Source organism: Parasteatoda tepidariorum, chromosome X2 (assembly GCF_043381705.1).
Source record: "Parasteatoda tepidariorum isolate YZ-2023 chromosome X2, CAS_Ptep_4.0, whole genome shotgun sequence".
Lineage (NCBI taxonomy): Eukaryota > Metazoa > Arthropoda > Arachnida > Araneae > Theridiidae > Parasteatoda > Parasteatoda tepidariorum.
The window spans coordinates 30,701,955-30,721,578 of NC_092215.1; the positions used below are offsets into that span (position 1 = coordinate 30,701,955).

General features: G+C 32.2%; 1 protein-coding gene across 2 annotated transcripts in view; it reads left to right on the forward strand.

The window, feature by feature from the left end:
* Positions 1-19,624, forward strand: part of LOC107440924 (cathepsin K-like) — a 39,117-nt gene that overhangs the window by 12,258 nt on the left and 7,235 nt on the right. Inside the window, exons 1-5 of one of the 2 annotated variants that reach the window (XM_043041009.2) lie at positions 5,060-5,426; positions 9,653-9,768; positions 12,191-12,340; positions 15,918-16,073; positions 18,719-18,842. In XM_043041009.2, coding sequence (XP_042896943.1) covers positions 9,661-9,768; positions 12,191-12,340; positions 15,918-16,073; positions 18,719-18,842 — 538 coding nt within the window. In that variant the 5' untranslated portion in view covers positions 5,060-5,426; positions 9,653-9,660. Of the gene's footprint in view, positions 1-5,059; positions 5,427-9,652; positions 9,769-12,190; positions 12,341-15,917; positions 16,074-18,718; positions 18,843-19,624 lie in introns of those variants that run through there. The other variant, XM_043041010.1, reaches the window with a different exon arrangement.

Consider the following 19,624-nt stretch of genomic DNA (forward strand, 5'->3'; position numbering starts at 1 on the left):
GAGAGAGAGAGAGAGAGAGAGAGAGAGAGAGAGAGAGAGAGAGAGAGAGAGAGAGAGAGAGAGAGAGAGAGAGAGAGAGAGAGAGAGAGAGAGAGAGAGAGAGAGAGAGAGAGAGAGAGAGAGAGAGAGAGAGAGAGAGAGAGAGAGAGAGAGAGAGAGAGAGAGAGAGAGAGAGAGAGAGAGAGAGAGAGAGAGAGAGAGAGAGAGAGATTTTCACTTTGAGTTCAATTGCTAATAACTTTGCTTGGAGCTGCATAATAAGTATAATTTCTTGCCAGGCTATCTAATTAGGCTTAACTGATAGAAATACAATAACGTTGATAGAAATACAATAATACATCATAAAGAGAAGGTTTCAATTAAAAATTGCTTTTTTGCTTTTTTTGGTTCTAATTTAAATGTGTTATTTCGCTACTGGATAACGTGTACTCTTAAAAAAAAAAAAAAGAAGAGTGTTAACTATCAAAATATTGCAAAACGCCGTGATTATGATCTGAAAAACTGTTGTAATTGGTGAAATTGCAAAGGAATGTGACAAACAAATTACATAAATGAAGAACTTAGTAGAAGAAGCAGGTAACATTATCAGGCGTAATTATCAGGGAAAATTTGGGAAAGTACACGAGAAATCTTCCGGATTTATCTAAACTTGTTAATTCCGATTTTCGTGCATTTTGTTCACGTAATGTTAGTTTGAATAGTAAAAATATTCCCTCTGTGAACTAAATTAAAAACTAAACAGTTTCTGCATCATCAAGGAATTCATTAATTTGTTTAAAAAATTGAGAAACAATTATAAAATATGTATAAATAGACATAACCTATTATTTATGAAAATATTCAGCACTTCATTTGGTTTTAAATCAGGTACGAATATTTATCCTATATTTCACAAGTTAAAACAAAACTTTTCATTTCATAAAGATTTTGAATACTTTGAAAAACCAGTAAATACTTTTCATTTTTTTAAAAATTAAAATGCATAAATATAAAAAAGTAATATTGCAATTCGTATATGAAACAATACGATATTAGACGTTTTGATTAAAAACCTATCTATTTTATGAGCTCAAATGGAAAATATATACTAGACATTTTTATGAGAAATTATTTTTTTATGTTACATAACAAAAACTTTTAGGCTATTTATAATAAACAATAATTATTTAGGTCAATTTATTGTACAATACTCAAAATATTATGAAATATGATTTGAAAATTTTTATTAACACTTATAAGTGTGTGTTTCACACCAATAAAATGCTTTTATTTACGAGATTAACCTATGTTGAAAGTAAATTATTGATAACTACAGACTAAATTTGTATTCTCTCCGTTTTAAAGTAACACATTATAAAACCATATATTTGGAAGATAACTTTATTTGATAATATATTAATAAGTTATAAATATTAAATAAAGTGTTAACCTTTTGACGTAAATGGTACACTAAAATCCCTTTCATATTGATTTTTCCTGACTCTCTAATTACAAGTAAAAATAAATTTTGGTATTTTTTTATTATTAAAAAAACTATCTAATAGTTACTAAAAAATTTGTGAGATTATCGGAATTATATTTGTACCAAACTATGAAATACAAAAAAAAGTAGACAGTATTTTTTTTCCATTCTTATTCAAAAATTTATCAAAAATTGATGTGATAAATTAAAGAAATTTCAATGATGAATAACTTTTTTTTCTTCTAAATAAGCGGAAATAAGTAAAAAATTGAAAAATTATTGCTTTGAAGTCAGCCGTTTCTGTAAGATTTTACCTTTAATGCGGATAAAACAATGCTTCATGTTAAATGTTATCAATGTTAACTGTTTCATGCCATATTTCATAACCATAATTTATTAAAATGCTAAATATAATATTTTTAAATTATTTTGACCTAAATTAATATAAAATATTGAAAAATATGTTAAATGAAAATTCTGCATCAAAGGGTTAATAACATTGAAAAAATATTAACGGTTTTTTTTTTTCTGAAAATATTTTTTTATAGTACTTAGATACGATTATCAATTTTCTATTGGTTACATCTATGGCAAAGAAAGGTTCGCTGGATTAATAGTCCTTCGTATTATTTTTATAATAAAAAATGAGCTTTCAGTATTGAAAATACTTTAGTTTCTTCCAAATATCCATAATTTCATTGTTAGTTCTGGGATAAATGAATATTACTATCAGGCATTTAATGTTCATCGCAGCCTCTAAGTAGAGTTTTATCGACATCAGGCATGATTTAAGAGCCAGTTTTCTTAAAAACCGGACAAAGCTGGCAAGGATGGATAGTTGACATTTCTGATTTTGTCGAAATTTTCAGGATATATTATTTATGTAAATTAGACATGTATTTTTTATTATTGACAAAAAGTTTTTTTTTTCCTCAAGGCTTTTGGGAAACTGAAGATCCTCTGAAATTTCTTGAAAATACCCTATATATGTGCAGTTAAATGAGTGAACCACGGCTTTGACCATTTTTTTTTTGTGTTCAATTACATACTTCCACACATTACTATTAGGGAGACTGGAAAGTAATGTCGTTTCGGCGCATTAAATATTCGTTAGTCATAAAAACCAATTCATTTTTTTCGATCCATTTTCGATCCGGCATTGAAAGCTTGTTGCTAACGAGGGTGAATACATTATTAATTAAAAATAAAATCCTGACAATAAATATTAAATTCGCCGAAACGACATTACTTTCCAGTCCCCCTAATATTAAGACATGAATACTTTCAGTGGAAATTTGAACTGAAGATCAAAGGCCCACTGTTCTAAGGTTTAATTATTATTAATTATTTCTACATTCAACTTTTATAAATTATTGTTTAAACTTAGAGGCCCGTTCCTAAGTAATTGAATACAGCAAGCTGTAAACCGTTCTTTTTTTTAAATGTGATTTTGGCCCAATATGAATATCTGAAATTAACACCCTCCCCCCGAAGTGAGCTTTAGCCTCAATCTACACACTATAAATTAACATTAGGGGAGGGTCAAGAAATTGAATCCGTCGAGAAAAATCCGTTTGTGTCTCTTAAAGAGTCCGTTTGTGTCTCTTAAAATAGTGTCTGCATTAATTGATTAGCATATTTCTTAAGGTTAGACTATCTAACCATTAAGTTTGAGTTCTATTACGTGAAGATATGATCAGTAGATCAAAAGTTACTCTGGGTGTTAACTTTTTTATTACATTCAATAACGGAGCATTATGAACACATTCAGCACTTATCACAGGTTTTGGTATACTACGTATCATTTGTAATGCTTAATGATACAGACAAGTACTATTTACAAATACCAGTTTTGGCTCAGCTGTTCAATTTTATTTGTAATTCCGACAATTTTTCTCTCGGTATGCATCCTACTGCAGTTCAATGCATTTAATATTGAAATATGCGAAACATGTTTTGAAGTAAAACTTATTCCGACGTGCTATCAGTTAGCTAGGCACAATGATAATTTGATTCTTAACAACCAAATCTAGCTTATGCAGAACTGGTTGGGATGAAGAAAATGAAAATTTAAGTAGCTTCGCAGTTTCAACTTTCACAAATTTCAGTACTACAACAAAACAGTAGATTCCCTTTTTCTAACCTCAATAGTATGACTCTAAAGATTTTTATTTGTTGTATTAAAAAATATGAAGGACAATTAAAAACTAGAAGAACAAATTTCTAGGAAGGGTAATATAACTCGGCGAGTCAGGTTATAACTATGTATAAGTAAAGTAGACGACTCACACACACAGAGATTATATAGCAATGGTGGTTCAGAAATGTAATCCTAACAAAAAAGATGGGTTATTATAGTGTGCAGCAATGTAGCTCAGCTGTAAAGATAAAAATATGAATCCATCACAAATTGACAACTAAAGACAAAGACCATAAGCATAAAACAAGTCATGACTTTCTTGATAATTAATGCTCGAAGTTTCAGTAATTCGCATGGAATCGTTTGGAATATATAGACACACTCATGGACAAAAAAATTAGCGCACCAAGCTATTGCGCATCAAGCTAAGGGGCGCTAATTGTTTTGTCCATGAGTATATATATATATATATATATANTATATATATTAGTTTACTTAACCCAGGTAAAATGGAAAAAAACCTGCTTATATCTGCCACTCTGTTATTTGTATTGCAACGGAAAGGGTTTGTAGTTAATTATAATCCTGACACCGCATGATTGATCTTCGTAGAATAAACTTGAATACGGTAATTTAAATATGCTGAAGAATTATCACTGGCCTGAAGTGATAATTCTTCAGCATATATATCAGCTTATAATATTTTTCCCTGCTTATCATACATTTCCTTAAATACGTTTCTATACAACTCCTATTTTAACTAATGTTCTCGTACCATGCTTATTTTTCAATCATCTTCTTACGGTGGTCAGACCATAGTTAGATGATGTTCATTATCTATCTTTTAAAGATGATGTTTTTTCGCCATCTATCTTTATATATACCTTTTTAAGTACTCTCTTTCATATCTTCTTAAACGCGCTATTTCATGCTTTCTGAAATTCGTTCAAGTTGAGGATATCTTTTTCCTTTAAATATCTCTTAGTTATGATATCAGTATTTCTTCCTCAACCAATAGACATTTTTTTAATGATCATGAACTTTACATAAAGATAATTTACACGATTCTGAATCTCGGCTCTATTGATCGCGTTAAATCATATTCTCAAAGTCATAATATTAGCAAAAGACGAACTGATGTATAATACATAAAAGTTATTCTAGCAAACTGTTCCAAGCTGTAAAGGATGATTTAATTTCCCATTCACTGGAATGCGATAAAAATATGTTTGGTGCAAATGAGATACTTCAGGTAAAAAAAAAAAAAAAAACTACATTTCACCTGGCATTTTTTCACGCTTTGAAACTGTATACGAATCTAGAATTTTTTGAATATATAGATAAAATACAACAACATTTTTTATATACCAATATATTTGACGCTAAATTTTCTTTTAGGTAGCATTTGCTGTATATTATTTGAAGTCAAGCCATCAACTTGTATCAGAAATCGTAAATGGCTAAATGATTCTCAGTCATGAAATTTTTAATACATTTTTTTGCACTTTAATCACTGAAGAAATGAGAATAGATGCGATAGTGATCAGCACTTACAGAACCTTGCTTACCTTGGTAGTTTTAACGGCTAGCTTCTTCACATTTGTGCTTGGCGTTAAATAAATGGTTTGGCAGAAAAGACACCTCTTCTTTACGTCAAAGTCAATAGTTAAAAATTAATATGTTTGATAATCAGTCGTGAAACTGCTGGACACACAATATTTTTTTTTTTCAATTTTGGATAATCTTAATTTTTAGCTTGTACAATAGCATAACTTCCAGCTTCACTATTAATCCACTCTTTTAAGAATTAAGACGTCTGAGAAGGTAAGTTGTTTTTTGTTTGGATTTCTTACTTTTATTCATTCGAATTAAAAGAAAAAAAGTAATTTTCGGATAGTGAAACCTTTTATTAAGCATCAACTGAAAATATTCAAATGAAATTGAAGAAAATGTTTTCAGAAAAACCCAATTCCACATCGTTTAACGAAATATCAAAATTGGCTACTAGAAATACAAGTCAACTATCAGAGAATTAAGAGAACGTTTAGGCAATTTTATTTTGTTGTTAATCTTATTTGGGTATATTTGGACCAAATTACCTCCCAGACACAAAAAAAATATATTCAAAAAAGTTTGAAATAGTAAATATATTTTCAAGTTGGATGTTTGCATTAAGTTATCTCCAGCAAGTCAGCAAGCATAAACTGAAAAAATTAAATTATATTTCAATTAACAAAATATTAAAATCAATGATTATAGAAGACAAGTTAACGCTCAGAAAATGAAGAGAATGTTTAAGCAGTTATGTTTCAGTTGTTGTATATTTTTTATGTATTGGTAATTGTATCAATTAATATCTTATTTTAGGTAAAACTACGGTATTGGACCAGACAATCGCTTATACAAAAAATGCGCTAATAAACGCTAAAAATAGCGAATATTAAATATTGTTTCTTCATAAATGTCTTTATGAAGAAAAGGTAAAAAGTTTTTTACATCGAAACAGAATTTAAAAAATATATAAAAAAGTTTCACATTGAAATTGAAACAAAGAACAAAATGAAAGTTCACAAAAAATATTTTTTAATGTTGAGACGGGAAAGTTGGGACTAAGTATCGAGGGTTTTCCCTAGTTTTCAACCCCTAAAAAGTAATTAAAAATCAATTTTTTGTTTAGTTTTAAAATTTAAGACAGTATATGCATTACCAGAAATTCTCATAAATAGACAAATTAATATTCTAAAATGCTATAATGAAATAATTTTCAGTTTTTTAAAAATTTAATTGTAACGCATACTTAGGCTTGTGTACTCATTACATGTATGTTTTATAAGCTTTTGTCGAAGTGTACAGATAGTACAAGATAAAGAAGGACATACAACAATATATTCAGGGTCACGTTGGGATTCGAACCCACTACCGCTGCATATCGTTTGACAGAACAGCAAAATCCCTCGGCCAAGGTGGTCTCTTATCAATTGTTCATTAATAATTACACATGCATAGTTAGGCTTGTGTGCTCCTTACAAAGTACGATTTACATACCCCGCTTTCTGGGAGCGTACCAAGGATCTTTAAATCCGTAGCCGGATGCTTTAACCCCCGACTAGGATGAATTACAAATATTCATATTGAAGTCGCTGCACACACTTCCCTGGTGACCGAGTTAAGTTTGACTCATTGTCAGACTTAAGTGTTCTCGTGATTGAAAGGTCGCGTGGTCATGTGGCAAGTCACCATTTCAGTGCAGTTTGAGCTTTAAGTTAATTAAGAGTCATGCATTGTATGAGTCGAGTCAAGGTGGTTGAAGCGTACTGCAGCTTTGTCTAGAAATGATGGAGTTGCGTGTTTGTTGTCTGTATTCATCAGTGTGATCTATTGCTCGTCTGCACCAGCAGGGATTAAACCAGGAAATTTTGAGTTCGCAGCCGGAGGCTCTTAACTTCGTGGAAGAGGTATACAGCCCCAATCAGGATGAAATAGGCAACTTTGTATGTTTAGAAACACATACTAGAATTGTATGATAGATGTTCTTTGGCTCCGGTTGAGATCATACTAGAGAATTTTAGATCCATAACAGAGGGCTGTGAACAAAGTGGAAAAAGGTGTATAGTTCTAATCAGGGTGAGATAGGCAGTTATGTATGTTTGCCGACACACGCTAGAATTGCACGAGAGATGCTCTTTGGCACCGACAGAGATCATATTAGGGAATTTCAGGCCCATAACCGGAAGCTCTAAATGACGTGGAAAAATGTGTACAGCACCAATCAGGGTGTGATAGGCAGTTTTGTACAGTTACCCCCAAGCATTAGAATTGCGTGAGATATGTTCTTTGGATTAAACCAGGAACTTTTGAGTATATTTGCCGGATTCTCTAATCACAGTAGAAAAGGGTGTACATCCCTGTTCAAAATGAGTTTGGCAGCTTTGTATATAGTAGCCACCGTCGCAAGGTTTCGACAAGCATTTCCTCAGACAAACATGATTTAGCAAACGTTATTAAAATTATTTTATACCTTTGTCGAACCAAGCTTTGATTGACAGATAATTACAAACTTATTAGCATTGAAAGGGACCAAGCCTCCACACGGTTTCTTATGAGTAGTTTGATCAGACCACTATGAAGGCAAACCAGTTTACGAAAGAGCCATTTAATAGAAAATCTAGTAAAAATAAGAAAGTGGTAGCAAATATATGTCTAAAAATTTGCTTAAACTATGAATATGATTGGTTTGTCCTATTCACTTGTCAGCCACTACAGATTTAATTCTCAAATATATATGGTAAAATTATCTCAATTACTTTTAAATAAGAATTTGGGTACATGCGCACAACTGGTACACTTTTTAAATAGTCTGCGTACACTACTTATAAAATACCGTGTGGTGGGTTTCTGATGTAGGAGGTGATGCCAAGTGTTAATGAAAATCCCTTGTAATAGAGGAATATTGACTAAATGAAATCCTCTTTAATTAGCTTTTAAAGATACTGAACAGATATACACCAACTTTTTTTTGACTAGACAGCAGTTTGCTTATACTACTGGCTTTAAAAAAGTTTTAAGTTCTACAGATTAGATTGTCATTTTATTTTGGAATCTACGAAACGTTTTTTCTTTCAAACTACATTTACACTTTCTCTTTATATTTTATTCAATTTTTCAAAAATTAAATATTGAATTCTTGAAGTCTCGAACGGTGACAAAAATCAGCGTACTTAAAAATTGAAATAAGTTAAACACATCATTTAACTCACATTAAATACTACATGTAACTCATAGCATATTTTGTTACAAAATTATGGTTTCAGATTAAAAATGAGGGAAAATATTTGCGGTGTTCAAGGTAGTAAGCATCCTGTGGACAGAGTGTTGATAATAACTTCATTTAACTAATAACGTGATTAATCTGCAGGATGAAGTAACTAATAACTTGATGTAACTAATTACTTGATATAATTAACAAGAAGGATAATTATGTCATTGGTAACACTTATCAGTAATTTGTAAGCTTTCAAAGCTTTCAGAAGCAACTTAAGCTCATATCATGCACTGTAAAAAATACTCGTTATTTCTCCACAGATTTAATGATTTAAAACCGTTTTGTTGGCAAAACGGTTTTTCAACCTAACAAAAAATGGATTAAAACCATCAATTGAAATTCTAGTTTTTGCCATGCAGTTTTGAGTTTCATAATATAATTTAACCTTTTCTTCAATTCTTTTATGATTATTTTCTATACTTTTTAACAACTACTTTATATTTTTAAACAGCATATAAATAAAATTGCTATTTGAGTTTACAGTCAAATTGATATAATAATGAAGTGAAATTCTCACTATCACAATTTTTTCCCAATAAAACACTTGAGCCGCAGTGGCATATTTTTTTTGTAAGAACTTGTTTTGTTGAAAAAAAACAGTTTTATTACGGATTTTCACTATCACAACTTTTTTCACTATTACAATTTTTTCACTATCGCAATTTTTTCCTAATAAAACACTTGAGCCGCAGTGGCAGATTTTTGTTGTAAGAACTTGTTTTGTTGGGATAAAAAAAAATTTTGTTACGTCATTGTTACAAATTTTTTTTTTCTTGTAATGGTAAAAAACCACTAAGGCTATGGTTTTGCTTTGTACATTGTTTGTTCGTCATTGTTACAAAAAAAAATTGTTCTTGTATGGTAAAAAACCACTAAGGCTATGGATTTGCTTTGTAAATCTTATGGTTATGCATAGCCAACCTGATGGGTATGGTTTTCATTGTCTTAATGTAGCCTTTTAGGGATGTGTACCCTTTTTTCGAAAATACTCATAGATTTACTGAAGGCAGTTAAGCAATTGAAAGTCGATTCAATTGTTTAACCTCATGATATCATCATCCAAAACTATTAAGTAATAAAAGTGCGCTAATAAAAATAGAAGACCATGGTTACATTCCTTGTGATATGTAATAGAAAAAATAAAGACTACCATCAAAAAGTCTTAAAATTGCTCAACACAATAACTAATAACCTTGTATTATAACTTAATACTTTCGCTTTCTTACAGGTCAAAAAATGAAGCCAACTCTGGCCATTTTACTTTTATTATTAATACTTCCTTTAGTTTCCAATCGCCTAATTGTTATTCGAACAGGAAATGATAACCTTTGGGACGAATACAAAGTAAGATATCTCATCTTTAAATTCAACATCAATCATTGATTAATTAGATATTACATGTATAACAAATTATTAAAATATATATGGGTCTCTTACTTTTTTTATGAAAATAATATAAATTTCTAAATTTTTCTTTTAAGCACTTTTTTTTTTTTAAGCTTTTTTTCTAGAAATGTGTTATAATTTAAACAATGATGAAAGTGTTATAAGTAATATAATGTCATATTAACCATTATGTAATAAGCAAAATCGGCTTAGTAGAGAAGGGTAAGAGATATGGAGATCATCTAGCAAAATGCGTTTTTAAGAAAACGTTATTTAATGTCCCTCACTAATGCTAAAAGTCTACTCAAAATATTAATGGATAAAAAATTGATAATTATGCAAATAAGACGGTACATATTATAAGTAGCATTTAATTTACGTCACATCGGAGCTGCACAATGGACTATTTTATTATTCCTTATACACTATCTACCAATAAGTATGAATTCTTGGCCATATATGGCGCCACTGGAAAACAAAGAACAATCGCACCCCCTCTGCCTAAACAGGCATACGTCAACAACAACAGCCAATAAGTATTTGGACACGGGTGATTGAAAAGAAAAACTAACTTTATTCATAATCAATAGTTGGTAGAGCCTCCACGAGAGGCAATTACAGCGTGAACCCTCCGGGGCATAGTTTCCACAAGTCCCTGTGTGACGACTAGTGGTATTTTCTTCCACTCGGCTTGGAGAAGACATGTCAGTTCATTCACAGATTTTAAACGGGTAGTACACCCCTTAATTCAGCGATCCAACTCGTCCCAGAGGTTCTCGATTCAGGCTCAGGTCTGGGCAGGCCAGTCCATTCGATTAACCCCATTGGCACCATATCAAGCTTTGGTGACCCTCGCAACATGATAGCTGGCACTGTCGTCCTGGAAGTAACAGCGGTCCACCCCGTAAAACTGCCTCAACGTAGGAAGCACATTGTCATCCAAAATAGTGCAGTAGGCATCTTGCATGGGACTAATGCCGATGTTGTTCCCTACACGATATATACTGGCGGAGGGCGCAACGTATCTCAGGACCGCAGATATATTCATTTGCATAGGTGTCCAAATACTTATTGGTAAATAGGGCATAACCGGCGTTGAACAGTCGACTTAATTGAATTTACGACTATCATTGTTCAACTCCGTAGCCTTGTAATTTTTTACCCGGTTGACATGGGAGCTCCTGGATCAAGCATTGAGTCAAACTAGCCCTCGGGGAGTACTATTTGATGAAACTAACCCGAATTTGCGTTACGTGGAGAGGAAAACCGCAAAAATCTTCAACGGTTAGCCCGGTGACAAGAGGATTCTAATTCATGACCTATCTACCACTGAGGATATATTTACGTCAGCACTGTGGTCGGTACAAGCCGGTAGCAGAATTCGTATCAACCAGCCACCATTGAAATTCGAAGATGGGCCATCTCATAGGAAGGCGAACACTCTATCCCCTCAGCCACCGCTGCGTGCAATGGGCTATTAGCGACTATCTGAGAAATATCTCTGAGGATGATCTGAAGACATGCCATCTCAATTTTGATCCGCTGCAGAAGGGATGGCAGCCCCATCTCCACGTGAAGTTGAGCACTTTACGGTTGAACAGTTTAACGAGGGCCGATCCCGCGCATCTGCGGTCCCTTTCCAGGCTGATCAAAATGGTCAACCACCAGCTCACTGAGCGCTGCCAGTCATAATTCTGTGTTTTGACACTGAAGTAGGTGCTTCATAATAGTATCAAATGACCGTATGCCTGTTCAGAAGACATTATTTGTGCATTTTTAAAATTGTTTTATGCTTATATAAAGTCTGTGTAAGCTAAAAAGTGCACTGTAGCCAGCTGTATATTTTTTCCTTTTATTTAGTTAGAAAATAAAGGGTCACACAATAGTTTCATTTCGATACTTCATTTCGACACTTTCTTCAGTGTCGAAACACAGAATGAGAATACTCTTTAACTCTGTGTTTTGACGCTGAAGTAGGTGTTCCATAATAGTATTGAATGACCGCATGTCTGTTCACATGGCATTATTATTGCATTTTTAAAATTGTTTTATGTTTATACAAAGTCTGTGTAAGTTAAGAAGTACACTGTAGCCAGTTGTATATTTTTTCCTTTTATTTATTTAGAAAATAAAGGGCCACACAATCGTTTCATTTCGATACTTCATTTCGACACTTTCTGCAGTGTCGAAACACAGAATGAGAATACTTTAACTCTGTGTTTTGACACTGAAGTGTTTCATAATAATATCGAATGACCGCATGTCTGCTCACATGGCATTATTATTTCATTTTTTAAATTGTTTTATGTTTAGACAAAGTCAGTGTAAGTTAAGAAGTACACTGTAGCCAGCTGTATATTTTTTCCCTTTATTCATTTAGAAATTTTATGAAAAAGATTATACACCCGAAGAAGATAGATTACGTAAACCAAGATGGATGGAATCAATGAAATTGATGTTTGATCACAACATGGCATATCATGCTGGACAAGAAAGTTTTCATGTCGGAATGAATCAATTTTCAGATATGGTAATATTTTACACTAAAACTACGTATTTCTGTAGAAAATTTTTCTAAAAAAAACTAAACTCAGTGGCGCGACAGCCCATAGAGGGCCAAGGCCTACTGTGCCCATCTCAGTTTTCCTGACCTTGGGCTCCGAGGTGCAGGAGCAGATGTTCCGGTCAGGTGGCCAGCCGAACGTGGAACCCCAGTGTTTAGTTCCCAAGCATGCTAGGTACTCATTTATCGACCCACTGAAGGGATGAAAGGCTGAGTAAACCTTGCCCGGCCCGAGGATCAAACCAAGGACCTGTGGTACGGGAAAGCGAAGCGCTACCTAGAAAATTGTTCAAATTTAAATATTTCTACTGCCATATTCTATATGGTTATTTCAAATAAAGTGTATTTTTACGTTAAAATAGGTGTATTTCAATAGGTGTATTTTTCGTTAAAATACAAATTACGTTTCAAATAGGTATATTTTTACGTTGAAATACAAATAGTTGCTAAAACTCTCAGGATTTGTCAGTCAGACATAGATTATTTGATTTATTGATACATTAATGTGCAGTCGCAACGTTATTCAATTTTTTCAGAACTAGTCACTGAGATGATATACAATAAAAAGTAGTATAACGGTGATATCTTTATTGTAATAAACATTTTAATTATAATAACAAAGATATCACTCTGAACTTTTGCCCTAATGATTGGATATTTACGAAATAGAGGGCCAATCATAATATTTCAAAAGATGACCCAAATGCGTTAATTAATTAATGCTAACTATTAATTAAGCGGGATAGCCTGGTCGGTCAATACCTCTGGGGGTACTGGATTGGAGATTGATCGTTCTCTGATTCAGGTCAAAATTACGATCTGTGGATGAATGAATGAATGTATGAATGGGTCCGCCCTATAAACGGGCGTGACGTATGGGTGTGGCAGAAGTCGAATTCTTGGCCATAGATCGCACCCCTCTGCCTTACTAGGCATACGACAACAATAACAACAACATTAATTAAGCTACGGAATCAGTACTTTTTTTTTGAAGAAACAAAAAAAATTTTCAACTGATTTATATTTTTTACCATTAACCGATTAGGAAAACCGAACTTCGGAAAATATGGTCGCAATAGTTTAGTCATGAGTTAAATTCATTTGTTACAAAGATACATCCAAGTTTTTAAATTTTCTTTGATTAGTATTTATTATTTAATATAATAAGGGATGAAAAATCTTTCAGTTGTAAAGCATACCAATCGTAACTTCATTTTAATATTTGTAATTTTAAATAACATAATGCAAAATTTGAATGAAATCAGTCGAATAGTTTATCTTTCTATCGAAAAGCTCTATTTTTAAATTTTTATTTGTGAAAAATTATTCGTCCAATTTTTTTCAAGTTTTGTTGTTGTTGCTGTAGTTCATTTACGTCGCACTAGAGCTGCACAATGGGCTATTGGCGACGGTCTGGGAAACTTCCCTGAGGAAGATCCGAAGACATGCCATTACAATTTTGATCATCTGCAGAGGGGATGGCACCCCCACTTCGGTAGCCCAACGACCTGCACGTGAAGTCGAGCACTTTACGGTAGCACAGTTTAACGAGGACATATACCACACACCCTCGGTCCCTACACAGACTGATCCAAGTGGTCACCCACCCGCACACTGACCGCAGCCAGTGATGCTTGACTTCGGTGATCTGCTGGGAACCGTGTCTTAACGATCAGTCCACTGCGGAAGTTTTGTATACCGGAATTTTAAAATATGCAGTTTAAAAAGAAGAAAATATATTTGTATACTTCACAATTAAAAATAATTCAGCCATTATTAAATAAGATAACTTTAAAAAATTATTTTTTACATGGATAGATAAATGAATTTAATAATTATGTCGCAAAAATTTTCGATCTGTCTTAAAATTTTCCGGTATATGGTGACAAACTCAAGAAGTGCGGACATCCCTTTTTTTTTTTTTCTTTTTTTTTTTTGATTTGATAGTCAAAATTCCAAAATCGTTGAAACAAAAAAGGTATATTTATTCAAAAAATATACAATACAAATTTTTGTCTAATTATGTAACTTAGTTCATAGGCAGCACTAGTTAATGAACATGTTTAAGGTCACCCCTTTGAATTATTAAGATTTTTCCTTAGTTTGTAAAAATCAGATTGTAAAAACAAAAGTTATTCAGAGTGATTTTTTTCATTGAACAGGATCGTGACAGAAAACAACCAGATAAAATTACAAAAATAAATAAATTACAAACTTTCTTTTTTGGTGAAAAGGTTTTTTTTCTTTCTTTCTTTTTCGTCCGATTAAATAGTGCGAAAAAAAAAAGAAAAGAAAACGGACCACCCTGAACAACTTTTGATCTAATAATCGGATCTTCGCGTTCTAGGATTCAATCTTAATAACTCGAGGGGATGACCTTAATGCTAATTAATAGGAGCAGACGATATTTTAAATAACAAAATCTGACACAAAAACTTACTTTCTCTGAAACATACCTTTTTTTCGACGGATACGGGTTTTTGATCCCCGAAATATAGGAGGTAACAGCAATGTGGAAAATTTTGTCCCAATTGTTGGGTTCACAAGAGCGATCCAAAGTTTGAACCACTTAATGTTAATTTTACTTTTTGCGCATTTCGTTATATTTCGTTTCGTTTTGCGTATTTCGTTTCGTTTTTTTGCACACAATTATAAAATTCGTTTATTCAAAAATAATTCTATGTCAAAAAATAACTTTCAGCAAACATTTATTATTTTATATATATATAAAAAAAAATTTGGTCAAAAAGAATTTTGAATTGTAAGGTATACAATTTTTTACGCCACTTAAAAGAATCTAATTTTATATGGCAAAATACAAAATTTGAGCGAAATCGGTTGAATTGCTCCTGAGAAATCGTTTTTAAAAGAAGCTATTCATTTAAAATTCGATTTCTCAGAAAATACTCAACCGATTTCCCTCAAATTTTGTATTTTGCCATGTAAAGTTACATACTTTAAAATGACGTAAAAAATTGCATACCTCACAATTTAAAATTTTTTTGACTGTTTCTTAATAAAATAATTAGAAATACAATAAATATTTACTAAAAATTATTTTAATATAATTATAATTTTATGACTGTGACCTTGTAAACGAATTTTATGACTGTGTGGAAAAATTTTTCAACTCGATAAAAAAGTTCTCAAGATATTGTGAAATCCGCAAAAAGTAAAATAAACATTTAAGGGTCTACACTTTGAATCACTCTCCTGGCCAAACTGTGGGGACCATATTTCCTAAAATCCGAATCGGGTCTGATTCCTAGAATCGGGTCCGAAATCCGAATTCGTCAGAAAAAGGCGCGTTTATTCAGAGAAAGTACGTTTTCGTGTCTGATTTCGTAGCTTAAAATATCGTCTGCGCTTATTAATTAACATATTTGAGGTCACCCCCTCGAGCCATTAAGAATGAACGTGAAGATCAAAAGTAATTCAGGGTGGTCGTTTTTTTTTTTCCGCACACTGTACATGCACATTTTAAAATAAAATAATTTACTAATTTAGTCATACAAAATTAAACTTTTCCACATATAATTTCTAGGATCATGAAGATTTCCAAAACTCATTAACAGGTTTAGAAAACGAGATGGAATGCAAAAGTAATAGTAGCATGACTTACTCACCTCCTAAAACAAATGACATACCTACTGCACTTGACTGGAACGAAAAAGGTTACGTTACTGAAGTTTTAAATCAGGTAAAACAATTTTGTAGCCAATTATTTTCAAATGTAACAGCTTAATGTTTAAGAGTATGAAACTGTGTGAATGGATGATTGTTCCTAAAAAAAACATTTGAAGATAAAGGAGGAAGAACGGTTTATGTCCATTTTCCACAAAAATGTCAATTTTGTCGCCATATGTTCTCAATTTGTCAGGACTACTAAAATTTTACAAAGCACTAACGTGTAAAATCAGTTTTCCTGGAGAGTTATTACACAGTGAAGATGAACCGTACAGGAGGTTCCTGTCCAAACACGATAATTATATTCACAACTACCGCTCCATTTGTAAGTCATTCACGGGGGCGTAAAGAAGTTAAACAATATTAATAAGCCATGAGACGTCGCCAAAAAGAAAACTTTATGACACTAGTGTCTCCATGAAGGTTGTTAAGCATCAGGATTAGCATATCATTCACGGGGACGTAAAGAAGTAAAAAACAATATTAATAAGCCATCAGCACAGACGTCGCCACAAAGAAAACTTTATGATACCAGTGTCTCCATGAAGGCTGCTAAGCATCAGGATTAGCAGATCATTCACGAGGACGTAAAGAAGTGGAAAACAATATTAATAAGCCATCAGCACAGACGTCGCCAAAAAGAAAACTTTATGATACCAGTGTCTCCATGAAGGCTGCTAATCATCAGGATTAGCAGATCATTCACGGAGACGTAAAGAAGTGAAAAACAATATTAATAAGCCATCAGCACAGACGTCGCCAAAAAGAAAACTTTATGATACCAGTGTCTCCATGAAGGCTGCTAAACATCAGGATTAGCAGATCATTCACGGGGACGCAAAGAAGTGAAAAACAATATTAATAAGCCATCAGCACAGACGTCGCCAAAAAGAAAACGTTATGATACCAGTGTCTCCATGAAGGCTGCTAAGCATCAGGATTTATAGATCCTAAAAAACTTTTTGGTACAATCAAAGTCTCGAGAATTTTAGGAAAACCTCACAAACGTCTGGGGGCAGGACGACTTCAGAATAGAAATGGACTGGGAAAATTCAGAAAGCGAACGAAAGGTGAAAATGAACTCGATATCGAAAAAACATTGCTGGTAGGAAAATTTCTTAATCACCCAAATTTTAGCGGTGTCTTTTCATTATCTTTCGTTATTTATTTATTTAAGTTTTTATTTATTATTTTAGTAGGGTTACCATAAACAAAAAATTGACCCTTTAGTAGTCCAAACGTAATGACATCTTTCTCAATTTTTATCCACTGCGCAGTTTATGTTCGTTTAGTCGGACTATGAAATTGATATGTACTGAGGCTTTCTTTTTTCTGGGAAGTGTTGGTACTAGAGAGGAAGTATTGATTTTGAAGAAATTTTGAGGAGAAAACTGTTCTTGTCCAACTCGATTTTTAAATTTTTTTTTCAACGTCAAAAATTCTTGAAAAATGTGAATAAATACTTGAGACATTCCTGTTTATTTTTATGCTTTCAATGTATATCTGCTCATGAAAATTCTCATTACTTTCAATTTGTTTTTTCTTAAAATGGACATAAATCGTTCTTTCCTCTTGTGATCTTCATTTAACAAATTAGAGAAAGTAAACAAAATAGTTTTCAGATTTGTTCTCTAAAGTTAGTATAATCTTTTGTTTCGCATTCCATTACATCAACCTAGTTGCAAAATTAAAATACTTCAAAATAAAATTGTGGGATCTTCAGAATTAACGCTATACTTAGCATAGAAAGCAAATAAGTTTAAAGAAAGTCAAAATGAAATGATAGCTCCAAATAGCTGATATTTTTATACTTTTGAAGAGAAAAAATTGCTAACAGTGTAGTTTGGAAGAAAAAAATCTAAACTGGATTTAAATTACATAATTGCCCACTTCTATGGTCGTTAGGGAAGATTTTACAAAATGGTAACAGAATGAATAAACTTAGAAGAATTTTCTAAAAATTAAGAAACTTCGCCACCGTATAACTGCTTAACTTGCAAATCTGAAATATATACGTTTGGATTGCTGATTTGCTATGGTAAACAAAACAATTTACTTTAAAATTTTGAAAACTAAGATTTATACATTAAAATATAGTAGCCTACCTCTAAGAATTATTTTCCTCAACTACCGTACAAGTTGGCAATTCTGGAATAAGCTGCTTCATCATAATGTTGTTTAAATCAGTAATTTTTTAGAAAATGCTTGAGAATTGTCCAATTAAACAAAAAATTAATAAAGCTGTGGATTAATCACTTTCCACAGAGGTGCAGTTTTATTATTATTAATTCCTTTTAAATTACAAGAAATTACATTAATAAATTCACTCGTATTTCTGAAAAGAAGAAAAAATTATTTAATCGAGAATTGTGTGCTGACTAATTTGTATTTCTGGCTGCATTACTTTTGTGTGTTGATTAGTCTGCTATACCAAACAAATCTATTTGATTTTTAATCAGGGAAAATGTGGTGCCTGTTACTTTCGTTTGTAACCTGTTATTACTTTTGTTTGTTGATTAGTCTGTTATACCAAACAAATCTATTTGATTTTTAATCAGGGAAAATGTGCCCGTTACTTACTTTTGTTTGTAACCTGTTAGTACTTTTGTTTGTTGATTAGTCTGTTATACCAAACAAATCTATTTTATTTTTGATCAGGGAAAATGTGGTGCCTGTTGGGCGTTTTGTTCAGTAGCTTCCTTAGAAGGGCAACTAAAGAGAATGACTGGAAAACTTGTTAAACTCAGCGAGCAGAATCTAATAGATTGTTCAAACCAAGCAGGTAATTTATGTACATTGTTTCTAATTATAAATCCAACCTTAAGAAAATGTATATCCAGGGACTTATTTTAGAAAGAATGCTCAAGGCACATGTCCAATAAGACTCTAAGATATTTTCAAACTTCATATTAATTATCTTTTGTATCAAGTTGTCAATGTCATCTCTAGAAAAGGCTTGGTGCATGAACCAGATTAAATCTAAATTTTCCAAAGAATTTTTATTGTATTTTTTCTTTAATTCGTGCAAGCAGCGAGCACTAATGAGACGTTCTTCTTGCACTAATGAGTCTTCTTTCGTATGCAGTGGCGTACATAGGCGCACCATCGCAAGATTTAAAAGTACATCCTATTTTTAAAATTACCATAAAAAATTATAATATGAAGAAAAAATCACTATGATGATGATACATTCGAGTACTAATAATTTTTTATTTTGTTTAAGATAATAAAAATCGTAATTGCGATGAAAAAGCAGAATTCAGAAAAGGTACTTAATTGGGTATAATATGAAAAAAACACAACTACTTCGATTTAGTAGGAACAACATATGACGCAATGCTAAACGAATGGAATTTAGTTGTTGTTTATTTAGTTATTGTTATTAGTAGTTGTTGTTATTTGTTTTAGTTGTTGTTGTTTATTTAGTTCTATTTAGTTTCAATAACTTTTCTTTATAATGCAATAAAATCTGGCGAGCAGCTATTTAAACGATCGAACACTTCGTTTGTTTATTTGTGGCTTGAAGTTAGGCTCGCAGAAAATGCCGTTCATGGGTTAAATTTA